We start from the raw sequence: 19877 nt of genomic DNA, 5'->3' as shown, positions 1-19877 counted from the left end.
GGACGTCAGAGGACAAAAATCAGTTAACCACTTAACTGAGGAACTCAATTTAACCTTGCGCAATACCCTAGATGCAGTTGCACCCCTAAAAACGAAAAACATTTGTCATAAGAAACTAGCTCCCTGGTATACAGAAAATACCCGAGCTTTGAAGCAAGCTTCCAGGAAATTGGAACGGAAATGGCGCCACACCAAACTGGAAGTCTTCCGACTAGCTTGGAAAGACAGTACCGTGCAGTACCGAAGAGCCCTCACTGCTGCTCGATCATCCTACTTTTCCAAATTAATCGAGGAAAATAAGAACAATCCAAAATTTCTTTTTGATACTGTTGCAAAGCTAACTAAAAAGCAGCATTCCCCAAGAGAGGATGGTTTTCACTTCAGCAGTGATAAATTCATGAACTTCTTTGAGGAAAAGATCATGACAATTAGAAAGCAAATTACGGACTCCTCTTTGAATCTGCGTATTCCTCCAGGGCTTAGCTGTCCTGGATCTGCACAGCTCTGCGAGGGCCTGGGATCGGGAGAGACACTTAAGTGTTTTAGTACTATATCTCTTGACACAATGATGAAAATAATCATGGCCTCTAAACCTTCAAGCTGCATACTGGATCCTATTCCTACTAAACTGCTGAAGGAGCTGCTTCCTGTGCTTGGCCCTCCTATGTTGAACATAATAAACAGCTCTCTATCCACCGGATGTGTACCAAACTCACTAAAAGTGGCAGTGATAAAGCCTCTCTTGAAAAAGCCAAACCTTGACCCGGAAAATATAAAAAACTATCGGCCTATATCGAATCTTCCATTCCTCTCAAACATTTTAGAAAAAGCTGTTGCGCAGCAACTCACTGCCTTCCTGAAGACAAACAATGTATACGAAATGCTTCAGTCTGGTTTTAGACCCCATCATAGCACTGAGACTGCACTTGTGAAGGTGGTAAATGACCTTTTAATGGCGTCAGACCGAGGCTCTGCATCTGTCCTCGTGCTACTAGACCTTAGTGCTGCCTTTGACACCATCGATCACCACATTCTTTTGGAGAGACTGGAAACCCAAATTGGTCTACACGGACAAGTTCTGGCCTGGTTTAGATCCTACCTGTCGGAAAGATATCAGTTTGTCTCTGTGAATGGTCTGTCCTCCGACAAATCAACTGTACATTTCGGTGTTCCTCAAGGTTCCGTTTTAGGACCACTATTGTTTTCACTATATATTTTACCTCTTGGGGATGTTATTCGAAAACATAATGTTAACTTTCACTGCTATGCGGATGACACACAGCTGTACATTTCAATGAAGCATGGTGAAGCCCCAAAATTGCCCTCGCTAGAAGCCTGTGTTTCAGACATAAGGAAGTGGATGGCTGAAAACTTTTTACTTTTAAACTCGGACAAAACAGAGATGCTTGTTCTAGGTCCCAAGAAACAAAGAGATCTTCTGTTAAATCTGACAATTCATCTTGATGGTTGTAAAGTCGTCTCAAATAAAACTGTGAAGGACCTAGGCGTTACTCTTGACCCTGATCTCTCTTTTGACGAACATATCAAGACTGTTTCAAGGACAGCTTTTTTCCATCTACGTAACATTGCAAAAATCAGAAATTTTCTGTCCAAAAATGATGCAGAAAAATTAATCCATGCATTTGTTACTTCTAGATTAGACTACTGCAATGCTCTATTTTCCGGCTACCCGGATAAAGCACTAAATAAACTTCAGTTAGTGCAAAATACGGCTGCTAGAATCCTGACTAGAACCAAGAAATTTGATCATATTACTCCAGTGCTAGCTTCCCTACACTGGCTTCCTGTTAAGGCAAGGGCTGATTTCAAGGTTTTACTGTTAACCTATAAAGCGTTACATGGGCTTGCTCCTACCTATCTTTCCGAGTTGGTCCTGCCGTACATACCAATACGTACGCTACGGTCACAAGACGCAGGCCTCCTAATTGTCCCTAGAATTTCTAAGCAAACAGCGGGAGGCAGGGCTTTCTCCTATAGATCTCCATTTTTATGGAACAGTCTGCCTACCCATGTGAGAGACGCAGACTCGGTCTCAACCTTTAAGTCTTTACTGAAGACTTATCTCTTCAGTAGGTCATATGATTGAGTGTAGTCTGGCCCAGGAGTGTGAAGGTGAACGGAAAGGCTGGAGCAACGAACAGCCCTTGCTGTCTCTGCCGGGCCGGTTCCCCTCTCCACTGGGGTTCTCTGCCTCTAACCCTGTTGCAGGGGCTGAGTCACTGGCTTGCTGGTGCTCTTTCATGCCGTCCCTGGGAGGGGTGCGTCACTTGAGTGGGTTGAGTTACTGACGTGATCTTCCTGTCTGGGTTGGCGCCCCCCCCCTTGGTTTGTGCTGTGGTGGAGACCTCTGTGGGCTATACTCGGCCTTGTCTCAGGATTGTAAGTTGGTGGTTGGGGATATCCCTCTAGTGGTGCGGGGGCTGTGCTTTGGCGGAGTGGGTGGGGTTATATCCTTCCTGTTTGGCCCTGTCCGGGGGTTTCTTCGGATGGGGCCACAGTGTCTCCGGACCGCTCCTGTCTCAGCCTCCAGTATTTATGCTGCAGTAGTTTATGTGTCGGGGGGCTGGGGTTAGTTGGTTATACCTGGAGTACTTCTCCTGTCTTATCCAGTGTCCTGTGTGAATTTAAGTATGCTCTCTCTAATTCTCTCGTTCTCTCTTTCTCTCTGAGAACCTGAGCCCTAGGACCATACGTCAGGACTACCGGGCATGATGACACCTTGCTGTCCCCAGTCCGCCTGGCCTTGCTGCTATTCCAGTTTCAACTGTTCTGCCTGCGGCTACGAAACCCCTACCTGTCCCAGACCTGCTGTTTTCAACTCTAAATGATCGGCTATGAAAAGCCAACTGAGAGACCTGAGCCCTAGGACCATACGTCGGGACTACCGGCCGTGGTGACTCCTTGCTGTCCCCAGTCCGCCTGGCCTTGCTGCTATTCCAGTTTAAACTGTTCTGCCTGCGGTTATGGAACCCCTACCTGTCCCAGACCTGCTGTTTTAAACTCTAATGATCGGCTATGAAAAGCCAACTGAGATTTATTCCTGATTGTTATTTGACCATGCTTGTCACTTATGAACATTTTTGAACATCTTGGCATGGTTCTGTTATAATCTCCACCCGGCACAGCCAGAAGAGGACTGGCCACCCCTCATAGCCTGGTTCCTCTCTAGGTTTCTTCCTAGGTTTTTGCCTTTCTAGGGAGTTTTTCCTAGCCACCGTGCTTCTACACCTGCATTACTAGCTGTTTGGGGTTTTAGGCTGGGTTTCTGTACAGCACTTCGAGATATTAGCTGATGTAAGAAGGGCTATATAAAATAAAATTGATTGAAATAAAATTGATTGATTGGTTTTCAATATCTAGTGCTGGCTTGAGAAGGTGAAATAACAAAGGTTTGACTGGGAATGCAGTTGAGACGCAGAATATCTTAACCATGAAGCTGTCAAGACAATCTCTCCCAGAACATACCCACTTACCCCATTACAGAGCAACGGAGCAAACCTCACCAAAACTCTGACACGTTCACTCAGAGAGCAAAGACCCAAACAAAGGAACCATCCCTCTTTGATCTGCATGGCACACAAGGTCAACAATGTAACGGTGGTTTGGTTCAAACATAAATAATATATTTCTACATCTTCACAAAGAAAAGCTGGTTTGAAGATTGCATTCCTCTGTGGTCTGAGAGAAGACAGGTTCTCCTGAAGGGAAGTTCATTTCAACCCAGCATTTCAAAACAAAAATGTAATGTAGCTAAGGTCCAAAAGAACAAAGGAGCTCTGTGTTGTCTAAATAGGGTGAATGTGCAGTGCATTCGGAAAGTGTTCAGACCTCTTGACTTTTTCCACATTTTGTTACATTACAGCCTTCTTCTAAAATTGATTAAATCGTTTTTTCCTCTCATCAATCTACACACAATACCTCATTATGACAAAGCAAAAACAGGTTTTTCAAATTTTTTGCAAATGTATAAAAAAGACAAAAAACGTAAATATCACATTTACATAAGTATTCAGACCCTTTATTCAGTACTTTGTTGAAGCACCTTTGCCAGCGATTACAGCCTCAAGTCTTCTTGGGTATGAAGCTACAAGCTTGGCACACCTGAATTTGGGGAGTTTCTCCCATTCTTCTCTGCAGATCCTCTCTGTCAGGTTGGATGGGGAGCGTCGCTGCACAGCTATTTTCAGGTCTCTCCAGAGATGTTTGATCGGGTTCAAGTCCGGGCTCTGGCTGGGCCACTCAAGGACATTCAGAGACTTGTCCCGAAGCCACTCCTGCGTTGTCTTGGCTGTGTGCTTAGGGTTGTTGTCCTGTTGGAAGGTGAACCTTCGCCCCAGTCTGAGGTCCTGAGCACTCTGGAGCAGGTTTTCATCAAGGATCTCTCTGTACTTTCGTCCGTTCATCTTTCCCTCGATCCTGACTAGTCTCCCAGTCCCTGCCGCTGAATAACATCCCCACAGCATGATGCTGCCACCACCATGCTTCACCGTAGGGATGGTGCCAGGTTTCCTCCAGACGTGACGCTTGGCATTCAGGCCAAATAATTCAATCTTGGTTTCATCAGACCAGAGAATCTTGTTTCTCATGGTCTGAGAGTCTTTAGGTGCCTTTTGGCAAACTCCAAGCGGACTGTCATGTGCCTTTTACTGAGGAGTGGCTTCCATCTGGCCACGCTACCATAAAGGCCTGATTGGTGGAGTGCTGCAGAGATGGTTGTCCTTCTGGAAGGTTCTCCCAACTCCACAGAGGAACTCCGGAGCTCTGTCAGACTGACCATCGGGTTCTTGGTCACCACCCTGACCAAGGTCCTTCTTCCCCGATTGCTCAGTTTGGCCGGGCGGCCAGCTCTAGGAAGAGTCTTGATGGTTCCAAACTTCTTCCATTTAAGAATGATGGAGGCCACTGTGTTCTTGGGGCCCTTCAATGCTACAGAAATGTTTTGGTACCCTTCCCCAGATCTGTGCCTCAACACAATCCTGTCTCGAAGCTCTGCGGACAATTCATTCGACCTCATGGTTTGGTTTTTGCTCTGGCATGCACTGTCAACTGTGGGACCTTATATAGACAGGTTGTGTGCCTTTCCAAATCATGTGCAATCAATTGAATTTACCACAGGTGGACTCCAATCAAGTTGTAGAAACATCTCAAGGATGATCAATGGAAACAGGATGCACCTGGGTCTGAATATTTATGTAAATAAGGTTTTTCAATTATTATTTTTGTATACATTTGCAAAAGTTTCTAAAAACCTGTTTTCACTTTGTCATTATGGGGTATTGTGTGTAGATTGATGAGGACATTTTTTTATTTAATCAATTTTAGAATAAGGCTGTAACATAACAAAATGTGGAAAAAGTCTAGAGGTCTGAATACCTTCCGAATGCACTGTATATATGTATCTGTCTGTGATGGGATTGTGTTATTCCAGTGGCAAAGACTATACTGTTTAATGTAGAGTTTAAACTATTGTAGCCATTGAAAATAGATACAGTTTATGTCTCCATGAACAAAATGAGTTTAGTTCTGAAAAGGATTTAACAGGACAATAGAGACTAGGATGATACTGATATCATGGATTTACAGACTAATGCAATAGTGACTTAACTCCACAGTAACACATGCTAATGGTTTTCCTAGTGAGAAAATAATTCACGCCTGCCAAAATATATCAAGTAAAAAGGCTCCAAACATGATTATTTTCATATTTTTTAAAGAAAACCTGCAGTCATTCTCAGTTTATAAATCACTGTGGCTATTAACACGCCTTTTCAATAAGCAGGGAAATGCAACATCATTTTCCACAGCAATTAGACAGCCTGATGTAAAGTAACTTGGCTGAGGCACCAGGCATGTTGTATGGCTCCTTCTAGCCTTGCTGGAAGGACTTAACAGGGCTACAGCGGCTGAGCAGCGCATGCTTTGGCTGGGAAAGCAGGACTGGAGTTGGGCAAGAGGACATGGTGATGTAATGCTGCTACAGAGAGTGAGCTGGTCTCCTCTCCCCTCTCCTCTCTGTTCCTCTCCTCTCCCCTCTCCTCTCCTCTTCTCTGCTCTCATCACATCGCCTCTCTCTCCAAAGAGAACCCTCTCCCTTTTTCTTCTGTCTGATTATCAGCACAGTAATAACCTCACATAAAGCCTCTGCAGACAGACAACATCTAAACTCATGGCTATGAAAAATAGTCCTTCTTTCTCTCTTTCCACCCCTCGCCCCTCGTCCGGACTGCCCGGCATTAGAACCCATTTATGCAAAGCAGCCAGAGCCCGATGCCTGTCACCGGCTAATCACCACAAGGATGATAGATGATGTTTATTTTGTGATGATGGAACGCAGCCCCCCGACTGATGATAATTGTAATAAAAAGGACAGATCAAGCCTCTAAAGTTAAATTATCAGGCCATAATTTGCATTAATGTCTGGTTTGGGTGCTGGGGGCCTTGACAGCTAGCTAGGGCCCCCGCGCTGCTCTGGCTTGTTAGGACGAGTCCACCTTCAAGTGCACCCGTTGCCCTTGGCCTCCAGAGAGAGATTGTCTTACATCCCATATGATGATGGTCACTATCATAAGGACTCATTACTAACCTTGAGAAAGATAGCCTGGACTTTGATACCATTCCATTGACTGCATTCCAGCCATTATTATGAGCCGTCCTCCCCTCAGCAGCCTCCACTGCTGTACTCATTTTATACCGATTTAGTAGGTATTTCCAACATGCACAATTCTCTGTAAGCACATACTTTTCTACGGCCGTTTCTTTCGATATTTGTTTTACCCCGAAATATATAAAGTAGTATCATCATACCAAAGCTGACCATTCATCTGACCCTCCATCTGTTCAATATCACAGACTAGAGTGACCTGAACCACAGACGTTCCACTGGAAGTCCTAGAACCACTTGAGCAGAGCAAGGTTCATTAGACGGCCAAGCAGCCAAGGACTTGGAAACATTTGCCTCAGTCAGTTCAGTTGTCCTGTTTTTTACTAAGTGTTTGAACCGAGAGGTCTCCAAGGGAAACTGAACCTCTGGTGGAGAGCCAGCTGGAATAAAATAGGAGAAGAAGAAGGGAAGAGGCTAAAGAGACTAAAGAGGCTCCACTCCTTTATAGTGTGATGTACCAGAGGAATACATGAATGTGGAGAATTCCCCACATGCACCAAATCACACTGAGGAGGAACAGTGTGTTTTTTTCTCCTTTTCTGTTTTTGGTCTGAGGAACTTTCAAACCTATATTTAAATAGGACTGAGGCTGAAGTTAAACAATATCCTGAAATTAATACAGTGTTGACATCCATCAACTAACGGAGATACTATATTGAGACAAAATAATGTTTTTTTTTGTGGTGTATCAATGTGCTTCTTTTTAGATATTCTCTTGAAGATAAGAATAGTATGTGTTGTACTTTATACATAATGCATGAGGAGAATTTAGACTTTTTAACTAGCACCAATTCATACACATCTCCTAAGAGAGATAAAAAATTATACAAATTAAATATAAACAAAATGTTTTTTTGTCCTTTCTATTTTTACCACAGATGTCGATTTCATAGGGAGGGTTTATGTGTTTGCATTCATTCAGAGGATTGTTGAAACAAAATGTGATCCTCCTTCCACTCATATCACCTTCATTAATATTCTGTAGCCTCTGAGCACTGAGGGAAAAATAAACAAAAACAAACATTAAAGACACAATTATCACAAGCGGCAATTTCAACCAGATGTCTGTAGGATTTGCCGGGCTGCGGCTACGGTAACTACAGTGTTTGATGGAGAATAAGCGTTCCAGAATCCTCGGTCCAGCCAATCGGAGAGGCTCTGGGGGTTCTAATGACCCCTAGGTCAGAGGGGTCACCAGAGTGAAAAGCGGATCTGAGAAACGGTGGGCCCACTGCCAAGACAGGCCCATAAATCCCCGCTCTCAGAGGAAGCAATCTTGTATTATGCTGCTAAATCAAACCATAATCACAGCCTTGCATTGTGCTGCTGGCCCCGGCACATGGTGCAGAGAGGAGGCTACAATACGGAGAGAGATCAATTAGCCTGTGAGCTGAACAGGAAAATAATGTGCTGCTCTGAGAGAGAGAGAGAGAGAGAGAGAGAGAGAGAGAGAGAGAGAGAGAGAGAGAGAGAGAGAGAGAGAGAGAGAGAGAGAGAGAGGCAGAGAGAGAGAGAGAGAGAGAGAGAGAGAGAGAGAGAGAGAGAGAGAGAGAGAGAGAGAGAGAGAGAGAGAGAGAGAGAGAGAGAGAGAGAGAGAGAGAGAGAGAGAGAGCAGAGAGAGAGAGAGAGCTATTGTTCTGCTGCTTCGCAAAAATACATTTTGGCAGCTTTACCATTTATTTATTTTAAATAATAAATAACAACACTTGTTTTCTGCATGAAAATTACATAAACAAATTCATTTTATATGAACATATAGATCCTAAATGATAACATATATCTACTTCGAAGTGCTTACTGCAAGTTGAGAGAACACTAAATTATACAGACAGAATAACAAAAACATATTCCATAGCCTATATATGAAATGGTGTTCATTCATTTTAGAATGTTCAACAGGTTGAAGTGTTGTCAACTTAGAGCAGTCTAGTCCAATTTAGCAGCCCTTAAGCTCTCTCTAGTGGACACACATGGAACAGCTTTAAGATTTTTACCATACATACAGTGAGTAGATTGATTATAGTGTAATTACAGTATAATTAAATGGTTACTTTAAAAATATATACACTACCAGTCACACACCTACTCATTCAAGGGTTTTTCTTTATTGTTTCTATTTTTTACATTGTAGAATCATTGTAAAGACATCAAAACTATGAAATAACACATATGGAATCATATAGTAACCAAAAAAGTGTTAAACAAATCAAATTATATTTTATATTCTTCAAATAGCCATCCTTTGTCTAGATGACAGCTTTGCATAGTCTTGGCATTCTCTCAACCAGCTTCATGAGGTAGTCACCTAGAATGCATTTCAATTAACAGGTATTCCTTCTTAAAAGTTAATTTGTGGTATTTATTTCCTTCTTAATGAATTTGAGCCAATCAGTTGTTGTGACAAGGTAGAGGGGGTATACAGAAGATATGGCAAGAACAGCTCAAAAAAGAAAAGAGAAACGACAATCCAACATTACTTTAAGACATGAAGGTCAGTCAATAAGAAACATTTCAAGAACTATGAAAGTTTCTTCAAGTGCAGTTGCAAAAACCATCAAGCTCTATGATGAAACTGGCTCTCATGAGGACCGCCACAGGAATGGAAGACCCAGAGTTACCTCTGCCGCAGAGGATAAGTTCATTAGAGTTATCAGCCTCAGAAATTGCAGCCCAAATAAATGCTTCACAGAGTTCAAGTCACAGACACATCTCAACTTCAACTGTTCAGAGGGGACTGTGTGAATCAGGCCTTCATGGTCGAATTGCTACAAAGAAACCACTACTAAAGGACACCAATAATAATAAGAGACCTGCTTGGGCCAAGAAACACGAGCAATGGACATTAGACCGGTGGAAATCTGTCCTTGTCTGGAGTCCAAATTGGAGATTTTTGGTTCCAACCGCTGTGTCTTTGTGAGACGCGGTGTGGGTGAACGGATGATCTCCGCATGTGTATTTCCCACCGTAAAGCATGGAGGAGGAGGTATTATGGTGTGGGGGTGCTTTGCTGGTGACACTGTCTGTTATTTATTTAGAATTCAAGGCACACTTAACCAGCATGGCTACCACAGCATTCTGCAGCGATACGCCATCCCATCTGGTTTGGGCTTAGTGGGACTATCATTTGTTTTTCAACAGGACAATGACCCAACACACCTCCAGGCTATGTAAGGGCTATTTTACCAAGAAGGAGAGTGATGAAGTGCTGCATCAGATGACCTGGCCTCCTCAATCCCCCGACCTCAACCCAATTGAGATGGTTTGGGTTGAGTCGGACGGTAGAGTGAAGGAAAAGCAGCCAATAAGTGCTCAGCATATGTGGGAACTCCTTAAAGACTGTTGGAAAAGCATTCCAGGTGAAGCTGGTTGAGAGAATGCCAAGAGTGTGCAAAGCTGTCATCAAGGCAAAGGGTGGCTATTTGAAGAATCTCAAAATAAAATATATTTTGATTTGTTTAACACTTTTGTGGTTACTACATGATTCCATATGTGTTATTTCATAGTTTGATGTCTTCACCATTAATCTACAATGTAGAAAATAGTAAAAATAAAGAAAAACCCTTGAATGAGTAGGTGTGTCCAAACTTTTGACTGGTACTGTATATTTCAAATCAAAAATCTTCATAAGGGACACAATCATAACAGGCGTTGGATTAGCGTGTTTGTAAGGTGTTCTAGTTTAAAAAATCATGTCAGATTGAATTATTTTGTGCGGAACATCCTTTTAACTAGAAGTGGCTCTCTGCTGGCATGAAATGACATGAAATGTGGTGTATTTAGACTGCTTAAAATACTGAATATCACACAAATTCCCTGAATCCTACTGTTCCAGTTTCTTATCATCCTGAATAATAAAATAGAGAAATTCACCTCCTGGATTCCCAGATCAGCAGACATCTAATGTCAGTTTGACACTGGTGCTGCTCTGCTCTCTACAGCTTGGGGACTAAGCTAGGGGCCTGATGAGGGCCCTTCCATATTAAACAGGCAGATTAGACACCTTAAACGGAGGGCAGCCTGGAGAGGTGCTGTTACCGAGACCTCCGGGGTCCTGCTGCCTCTCATCAGGCAGGTACGGTAGTGCGGTCACACACAGGCACACACACACACACACACACAACATGGGCCACAGGAACGAAACCTCTCCTCTCTCCCCCACTGCCTGCTTTGCCTCACTGTCTTCCTCTCTTCACTGACCTCTTAGTCTGCCAGCGTCTGCTGCTGCGGTAATGCTACCACCATTCCCATCATGCACAGGGGCATACGAGCTCCCATGAGTCCCCACACCGCTCCCTGCCATCTGCCGTGATTTATAGAAAATGGCCGATGATTTATGGCCTAGTCATCTCACAATGAAGTTGTTTTCTTTCATTATGGCGACCTCCCGACCCAGCCGCCACTCCCCTGCCTGCTTGGGGAAATGTGTGCTAATCATACACCATAAAGATCTTTAAACAGAAGGGGGTTGGCCGGGGCAGTGGAAATGGAGGGGGCTTTAATAAAATTAATTTTCAACAGCGTGTGAATACTAATAGAGCTGAGTAGAGCAGACCTTGGTGGTGGCGTGTCAGAGATGAGACGTGGCCACCGCAGAGAGATCCCTACCCTAATGAGACTGTTTCAGGGTACCAGGGACGGTAGAGACTAGGTAGCTGCCTGACAGGCCATGCACTGTAGCTACTGCACCTTTTCTCCTTCAGCTTTGATCTCTAAATGAAAAGGACCTTTTGGAGTCTTGGGTGATCCAGAGGAGTTCAAAGATTCATGCCTAGTTAGAGCTTGTAAACCTGGATGTCTCAGTAGGTCACACATTTGCCCCAATGTTAATTTAATCATATGCTACTGATTGTAACAAACAATACAGGGAATCCACTTAAAAGCTGGCCTGCCTACTAACACTTTGTTTTTGATCCTTAATGATGCAGGTGGTGACAGTGTTTTTCCACTCTTTATTGGTGAGCCTTCTGATGACCGGAGAACGCACACAGACCAAGGATGTTGCAGTGACAAATGAGCGTCTGCGGTCTTATTGCTGATTCACCACATCCTAAGCGTAATGGCCTGTGCCCTCTATCCTATCGCTGATCAGGGAAGGCTACTGTTCACCCATGAGCCCATAAGAGCAGCAGGACAACTAATAACTGTTCAATTCAACTTTCAGTTTGCTTCCTCTAAGATAGCCTACTTTTGCAGCCCAAATTATTTCAAAAAGATATATTAAAGCAATACACAGAGGATGCTATTCCTCTCAAGAAAATGCAAAGAGCGCCATCTGCTGCTCTTCCCATGTCCTGCAGAATATTTTTTCTCCCACATTCGAGAAAATACTGTATATCTGCTCTCAGTTTATACTTCAAATATACAACATATGTGATGACATGCTTAGGACAGTGACAGAAGTTGGTTTATTTCAAGTTTCAATTTCAACTAATTCTATCACAGGAGAAAGAAGTGAACAAAACATGAAATATGTACAGTTGTCATAATACACAGAAAATATAACAGACTGTATATAAATATAAGTATGTGAGGGATAAAACAATAGCTGAAGCTAAACAAAAGAAGCATGCATTGTAAGTGGTTCACAAGGAACAGAACAGCCAAGCCAATATTACATCTGTGGAAAATACTGCCATTACACTATTGGCTTTATTTACAGCAGCCTTGGGATGCATCCCAAATGGAACCTTATTCCCTATATAGGGCACTACTTTTGACCGGGACCCATAAGGCTCTGGTCAAAAGTAATGCACTAGGTAGGGAATAGGGTGCCGCTTGGGACATAACCTTGGTCTTCCAACGCAACACATTTCCTGTATCATTCATGACATATAATACAGTATTTCGAAATGGGGGCAAAAAGACCAATTCAAAAGCAGTATTCATAAGCTATTAGTATGGATTAATATTGCCAGGTATACTGTAAAAAAAAAAGAAGGCACAAGCAAATACACGCTCAAGATACATGGCTTGAGGATAATAGGGTTTGGTTTTTGATACAGGCCAATGTGTGCACACAGCATTCAGTCACAGTATAGTATACCATGTTTGGTCTGCTAAATCAGCCCTAGCTTGGTAGCTGTGATGGATATCAATAGTGTGTGTGTGTGTGTGTGTGTGTGTGTGTGTGTGTGTGTGTGTGTGTGTGTGTGTGTGTGTGTGTGTGTGTGTTATATAATACAAGCTGACCAGACATTCATAGATTAGAAGCAACGTCTCTTCAACATAAAGTCAGAGTTGGGAATGTTAGATAATCATTGAGGTTGCTGGGTATAATATGCATGTTCCCTCTCATGCAAATGAGGTCTCTCTGACTCTCTTTTTATAACGAGTTTGTGAATCAATGATTAAAAGTACTGTACAAAACACTCATTTTGAGTTTCATTTTTGATTAAATTGCAACAGGCAGGTCTAACAAAAGAAATACTGCGTTTGTATTTGACAACATTTTGGACTTGGACATAGCCAATGTTCCATCCAGTCCAGAGCTGATAAAATTGCTATGAGTTCTCACATTTGAGAAAAAAGAAACATTGTGCACTGTTACAGTACATTTAACAGTTAATGTAGTGAAACTCTACTACAGAAACAGTAAGGCCCGATAGTGTTCTCAGTAACACGTCACCCTTATCTTGACTTTTAACAGGGTTGGGCTCAATTCATTTCAATCAAATCAGGAAGTAAACTGAAATTCCAATTTCATTTTTATCCCCATAGACAAGCATTGAGGAAAATTGGAAATTGGATTTTCTGAATGGATTGAATTGAAATGGAGTTAACCCCAACTCTGAATTCTAGTTCTAATCGAAACAACTGTACCTTTAACATTCATAATAAGTACAGTAAAATACATAAGGTTTAACGCCATGATTAGTATTTCTAAAGCAGCAGTAACATTTCATAGGTGCACTTAAAAATGACATCTGTACATTTCAAATAAGGATGGTTAACTTACAATGGTAATTTACAGTGCTTTGACAAAAAAGTTCATCCAAGTAGTTGGATTTTTTGTTACTAATTAATTATTGCTGGATTCAATTCAAAAGACCAAACTTCTTATTTCTTATTTTTTGCCTCCTATGTCTTTAAATTGTAAAGATTTATTTTCGAGCACTTGCACTTAAAATGTCCTTAGATTATCGACTAATATGTCAGATTGTCAAGGTCTTTCTAGTATATGACGAATAGGTATTGCCCATATTTTGCTTTTAGACAAAATATTTCACATTTGAAAGTTCTAGGACTCTTCATTGCGATTTTACATTACAAGAATACTTCAGATCCCAGTAGTTTTGAATCTCATTACAACATGCCTACATTTTTTTGCACAAAAACAGCAGACTCAACCTCCACCAACTCAACCAATAATTCCCCTTTCATAATTACGTATGAAGGGTGATATTGTGATCCTTGTGAAAAGGGAAAATATTCCTTCACCAGTTGCTGGGCCCAAACCACAGTCAACACAGGCGTTACACACATAGGTTACACACATAGGCAATTTACAGAGGCTTATTCAACCCAGCTTTTCACTGCATTTACTAATCATTGGCCAGCCAAATGATCTTCTCCCACTAATGGAAATGAAAGTTTTTTAGATTCTCACTAACTGAGAAATTCTACCTCTTCACAAGGATTATTCTTTAAATACAGGCTTAAAAACATAGCATCGCCACTAAGAACAAATTCTTCAGACGGCAAATACTATGGAACAATTACTATCGAAACCGCCATTTTAAAATGGCCTCTTTACAAATGACTAAACACGTTTCCAAATAGGCCTATCTATCCATTGCGAGAAGGAACACTAGAGACAATGAGGCAGTAGCGTACAGAGCAACACTCTGCTTCCATCAACATTAAAACCTTTCAGACGGTTTATAAAGGATTCAGGTTTCATTCAAAGCTCTTTACATTCATTTGACTAGGTGTGAAGTAGTGTCGCATTCAAATCGTAATAAAATATGTGGAATTAAAGTATTTACAAGACGACAAAACAGAAGGAAATAAAATACTGATTGCAACAGGCATAGGGTTTCCCAACAAGGAACAACCTACAGCCTTTATTAAAATACATTAAAACCACAAGGAGGTCTGGAAAGAAAGATTGAGGCACAACTGTTTCCCTATCTGGGTCGCGTTCATTAGGGCACGCCATGGAAAATATTTCCAAACGGTAAAAATAAAAGAAATTTAGTTTCTTAATGGACCAGTAGTCCAGGTAGTCCCTTCCTGTTTCAGTCTGTTTTGCACCGTTTGGTGCCCTATGAACACAACGCTGTACTGTATGTACCTGCACACACATGGATGGAGCCGGAGGGCCATGTTCATTAGTATGAGGAGATGTCTGAGGAGCTGCTGCTGTTGCTGGTGGACGTCTGGGCTCTCTTTATGTACAAGTTCAGCAGCTTCATCTAGTGGGATAGTAAAGACGCTGAATGAAACCAACACATCCCAACATGACGTTTCAAGATAATGAAAAACATTCTGCAACCTGTAGATCTTGAACAAAAGAGAAGGAATTAAAGACATTGTCTGCGTCCGAAATGGCACCCTGTTTCCTAGTGCACTACGTAGGGAATAGGTTGCCATTTGAGACTGACCCAGACAGGGTGTTGAGATGAGATGGTAGTGTACCTTGCTTCCTGTGAGCTGGGCCAGGTAGGGCTTCAACTCTTCGCCGATGACAGAGTAGACAGCCACCAGACAGAACACGCTGGCCTTTCTCACACTGCTCTCTGTGTTGTCATACCCCTGTACACACAAAGACATCAGAACATTATTAGACATACACTGAGCATACCAAACATTAGGAACACCTTCCCTGCCCTCAGAACAGCCTCAATTCGTCTGGGCATGGACTCTATAATGTGTCGAAAGCCTTCCAGAGGGATGCTTGCCCATGGCTGACTCCAATGCTCCCCACAGTTGTGTCAAGTTGGCTAGATGTCCTTTGGGTGGTGGACCATTCTTGATACACATGGGAAACTGTTGAGCGTGAAAAACCCAGCAGCGTTGCAGTTCTTGAAACAAACCGGTGAGCCTGGCACCTACTACCATAACCCATTCAAAGGCACTTAAATATTTTGTCTTGCCCATTCACCCTCTGAATGGCACACATACACAATCCATGTCTCAATTGTCTCAAGGCTTAAAAATCCTTCTTTAACCTGTCTCCTCCCCTTCATCTACACTGATTGAAGTGGATTTAACAAGTGACATCAATAAGGGATCATAGCTTTCACCTGGTCAGTCTATGTCATGGAAAGAGCAGGTGTTCTTAATGTTTTGTATATACTCAGTGTATAGACAGTGTGGCATAATCCCAAGGACAGAAAGTAATCATTTTACGTAACTAAACCCCAAGCATCAACACTGTACTGGAAGTAGATACATTTCAAGTGCTTCTATTTGAAGTAGATACATTTCAAGTGCTTCTATTTGAAGTAGATACATTTAAAGTGCTTCTACATCAACCAATCAGTAAGTACATCAATAAATCAACCAATGGACCAACCAATCATTCAACTTGATCTATAAAGCCCTTTTTACCTGCAGTAGTCCTGGTATGATGTCAGGCAGCAGCTGGTGGAGGGACTCCTTGGTGATGCGTTCTATCACCTTGGTCTGCATCTTGATGGAAGCCAGGTTGATGGGGTAGTCAGCCGTCTGGACGATGGGACACAGCACCTTGATACACTGTTCTGGGTGGATGGAGCCGGCCAGGGTGGAGGCTGACTCCTCTGCTGCCCGCACAACCTGGGTAGAGAGGGAAGGGTGGAGTGAGGAGGGTGAAATGGGTGATAATGGAATGGGTTCATTTTGGTTTATTGGCAGAGCAGGGTACATGTACATCCACAGGCAAGACTACACTTCATCCCGATAGTCTTTTCATCATTTTATTTCGAGAGCTATCAACTCCATAAAAAAACGAACACATCATCACACAGAGTTGAAAGCTATTCATTCAAGAAGTGCAGACTTAGCATGTCCTCTAAAGCAGAGCCTCATAGACAGACAGCCAATGAGAGCTACCTCTTTGTGGGAGTCTTTGTGTGCCTCCAGGGTCTTCATGATGGTGAGTTCTGCATAGTTCTTGAAGCGGGCCGGCTGGTTACGTAAGATCTCCTTCAGCACCCGTAGCGCCAGGGCCCGGATGGTGTGCTGCAGGTTGAGGGAAAAGGACACAACATGCTCAGAACCAACAAGTCAGACAGTGGAAGAAAAAACAATGGATTCAAGCATCAGATTTTGGCATTGCTCCCAGGACAGAGTTTACATTTACATTTACGTCATTTAGCAGACGCTCTTATCCAGAGCGACTTACAGGAACATTTTGGGTTAAGTGCCTTGCTTAAGGGCACATCGACAGATTTTTCACCTAGTCGGCCCGGGGATTAGAACCAGCGACCTTTCGGTTACTGGCACAACGCTCTTACCCACTAAGCTACCTGCCGCCCTGTTGATTGTTGTTTTTAAAGTATTTTTTCTTCCTATCTATCTCTCCATCCATCCATCCATTGATCCGTTCCTCCAGAGTCCTTACATCCTGATCTGACAGGGTCTCCAGCAGCAGCAGCAGCATGGTTTTGAAGTGTTCCTCCCACACTGCCAGGCTGTCCTCCCGGGCTATCTTCAGCAGCTCCACCAGGGCTCCCCTCCTCTCCTCTGGCCTCTCACTGGGCTTTGACAGCTCCTTCAGCAGCTCACCCACCTTTCAATGACCACAATAGATATTAGTCAGTGAGCATAGAATTACATATAGATCACTAAATGGAATTGAATAGGATCTCCATGTCCGTGACTTTATAGTGTTATTATGTAGCTATAGTCAAAAAAACAAACAAAAAAAAGTCAAATTAATTCTATCAATCACCAGTTCCAGTTGCTCCGCAGGGGAACTGTGCTTGGTGTGCAGCATCTTGTTTTCTGCACCACACTCTTGGCGGCCTGCGAGGAAGAGGGGTGAGAGGGGGGGAGTCTTCCTTACAGCTGATATATAGCCTATTATAAACTGGGTGGTTCGAGCCCTGAATGCTGATTGGCTGGCAGCCATGGTATATCAGACCGTATACCACAGGTATGACAAAACATTTATTTTTACTGCTCTAATTACGTTGGTAACCAGTTTATAATAGCAATAAGGCACCTTGGGGGTTTGTAGTATATGGCAAATATACAATGGCTAAGGGCTGTATCCAGGGACTCCGTGTTGCATCTTGCGTAAGAACAGCCCTTGGCCGTGGTATATTGGCCATATATTACTCCCGGGCCTTATTGCTTAAATGTATTATGACCATCCAAAATGGCACCCTATTCCCTATATAGCACACTACTTTTGACCAGAGCTATGTAAGGAACAGGGTGGTCAAAAGTAGTGCACTATATAGGGAATAGGGTGCCATTTCAGACCCTTGAGACAGCCTCACCATCTGGAAGCTGCTCCACGTCGTCCTCATACACCGTCTCTCTCAGGGCAGCCTTGTCGTAGGCGCTGATGGTGTCTGTGTAGTTGTAGGGGTTGTAGTCACGGCACCGGGGGCCGGAGAAGGAACGGGGGGAGGGGGTGTTGAGTAGGGAGGTCTTGTTGTCCAGGGCCGTGCGACCCCCGGGCCCCTCCACCACGTCAACACCAGAGTCTGATGCTGCTCCAACACCCGGCTGAGGAGAAACAAGACTATTGATATAACGTAACGTAACAACCATACAGTCTTATACATGTCAAAAATAACTAATGTATGCATGTCCATGTCTATTCTAGAGAAAATAAATATATTGACCAGAGAGAACAGTAGCCAAACAAGTGCACTCGTTCACTCCCCCCTCTGGATTTAAAAGGGCTGTTGGAAGATACTCCCTCTAGTCCATTCTAACACCAATCCAAGTCTTTTAAATCAATGAGGGGGAGTGAGTGAGTGAGTGAGTGAGTGAGTGAGTGAGTGGAGAATAGCAGGGAATTGCCAAAGCCCCTCACCGTGTCCTCTCTCTTGCCTCTGCCTGGCTCCATGAGGTCCTCCTGACTGCGGAAGCTGAAGTTCTGGATGGCCTCAGTGACGCCTCGCAGGGAGCTATAGATCTCATCAGTGTTCAGGTTCTCTGTGTCGTACTCCAACATGCTTCAGGTCACACCGGGAGGACAGGGTTATTATACAAGTACGACACTAACATACACATACAACAACACCACAGGAAAAAGACGTCTGCCCAGTGGGCAAAAGCAGGAAAAAACTGGTTGAAACAACGTCATTTTATTTACCTAGTATGTAAAGATGTCATTTCAAGCAGTTTATCCCGCTATTCCTTTTCATATAAAAGATCAACCATGCATAACAGTACGTGTTGACAGAGACAGAGTGGAACAGACTGGTGAGTCAAGCTGTTAATGTGGTGAATCCTCTGAAAAGTGGCCACATGAGAGCACAGATTGCTGCTGCGGAATGAACAAAAGTGAAAACGATATTATAACCGCGATTGATAATAGACAGTACTGTGCAGCCGTCTTCATCGACCTGGCCAAGGCTTTCGACTCTGTCAACCACCGCATTCTTATTGGCAGACTAAATAGCCTTGGTTTCTCAAATGACTGCCTCGCCTGGTTCACCAACTACTTCTCAGATAGAGTTCAGTGTGTCAAATCGGAGTGCCTGTTGTCTGGACCTATGGCAGTCTCTATGGGGGTGCCACAGGGTTCAATTCTTGGGCCGACACTTTTCTCCGTGTATATCAATGATGTCGCTCTTGCTGCTGGTGACTCTCAGATCCACCTCTACGCAGACGACACCATTTTGTATACATCTGGCCCTTCATTGGACACTGTGTTAACAAACCTCCAAACGAGCTTCAATGCCATACAACAATCCTTCAGTAGCCTCCAACTGCTCTTAAACACTAGTAAAACTAAATGCATGCTTTTCAATCGAACGCTGCTGGCACCCGCCCACCCGACTAGAATCACCACTCTCGACGGGTCTGACCTAGAGTATGTGGACAACTACAAATACCTAGGTGTCTGGTTAGACTGTAAACTCAACTTCCAGACTCACATAAAGAATCTCCAATCCAAAGTTAAATCTAGAATCGGCTTCCTATTTCGCAACAAAGCCTCCTTCACTCATGCTGCCAAACATGCCCTCGTAAAACTGACTATCCTACCGATCCTTGACTTCGGCGATGTCATTTACAAAATAGCCTCCAA

The 19877-nt window shown here is 43.2% G+C and overlaps 1 protein-coding gene across 1 annotated transcript in view; it reads right to left on the bottom strand.

Moving 5' to 3' along the window:
• Window positions 1-12068: 12068 nt before the first annotated feature.
• The window catches only part of LOC311112348 (CLIP-associating protein 1-B-like), a 44850-nt gene continuing 37041 nt past the window's right edge, over window positions 12069-19877 (bottom strand). The window contains exons 30-37 of the mRNA XM_084155427.1: window positions 18657-18798; window positions 18112-18343; window positions 17559-17632; window positions 17229-17396; window positions 16718-16846; window positions 16235-16441; window positions 15320-15436; window positions 12069-15096 (exon numbers count right to left, since the gene is read on the bottom strand). Of these exons, the coding sequence (XP_084011553.1) occupies window positions 15013-15096; window positions 15320-15436; window positions 16235-16441; window positions 16718-16846; window positions 17229-17396; window positions 17559-17632; window positions 18112-18343; window positions 18657-18798 (1153 nt within the window). The 3' untranslated portion in view covers window positions 12069-15012. The remainder of the gene's footprint in view (window positions 15097-15319; window positions 15437-16234; window positions 16442-16717; window positions 16847-17228; window positions 17397-17558; window positions 17633-18111; window positions 18344-18656; window positions 18799-19877) is intronic.

This window comes from Coregonus lavaretus (genome assembly GCF_964263955.1).
Source record: "Coregonus lavaretus genome assembly, chromosome: 38".
Classification (NCBI taxonomy): domain Eukaryota; kingdom Metazoa; phylum Chordata; class Actinopteri; order Salmoniformes; family Salmonidae; genus Coregonus; species Coregonus lavaretus.
Note: the sequence above shows the minus strand (reverse complement) of the source record. Positions and strands in the feature narration are given on the sequence as shown.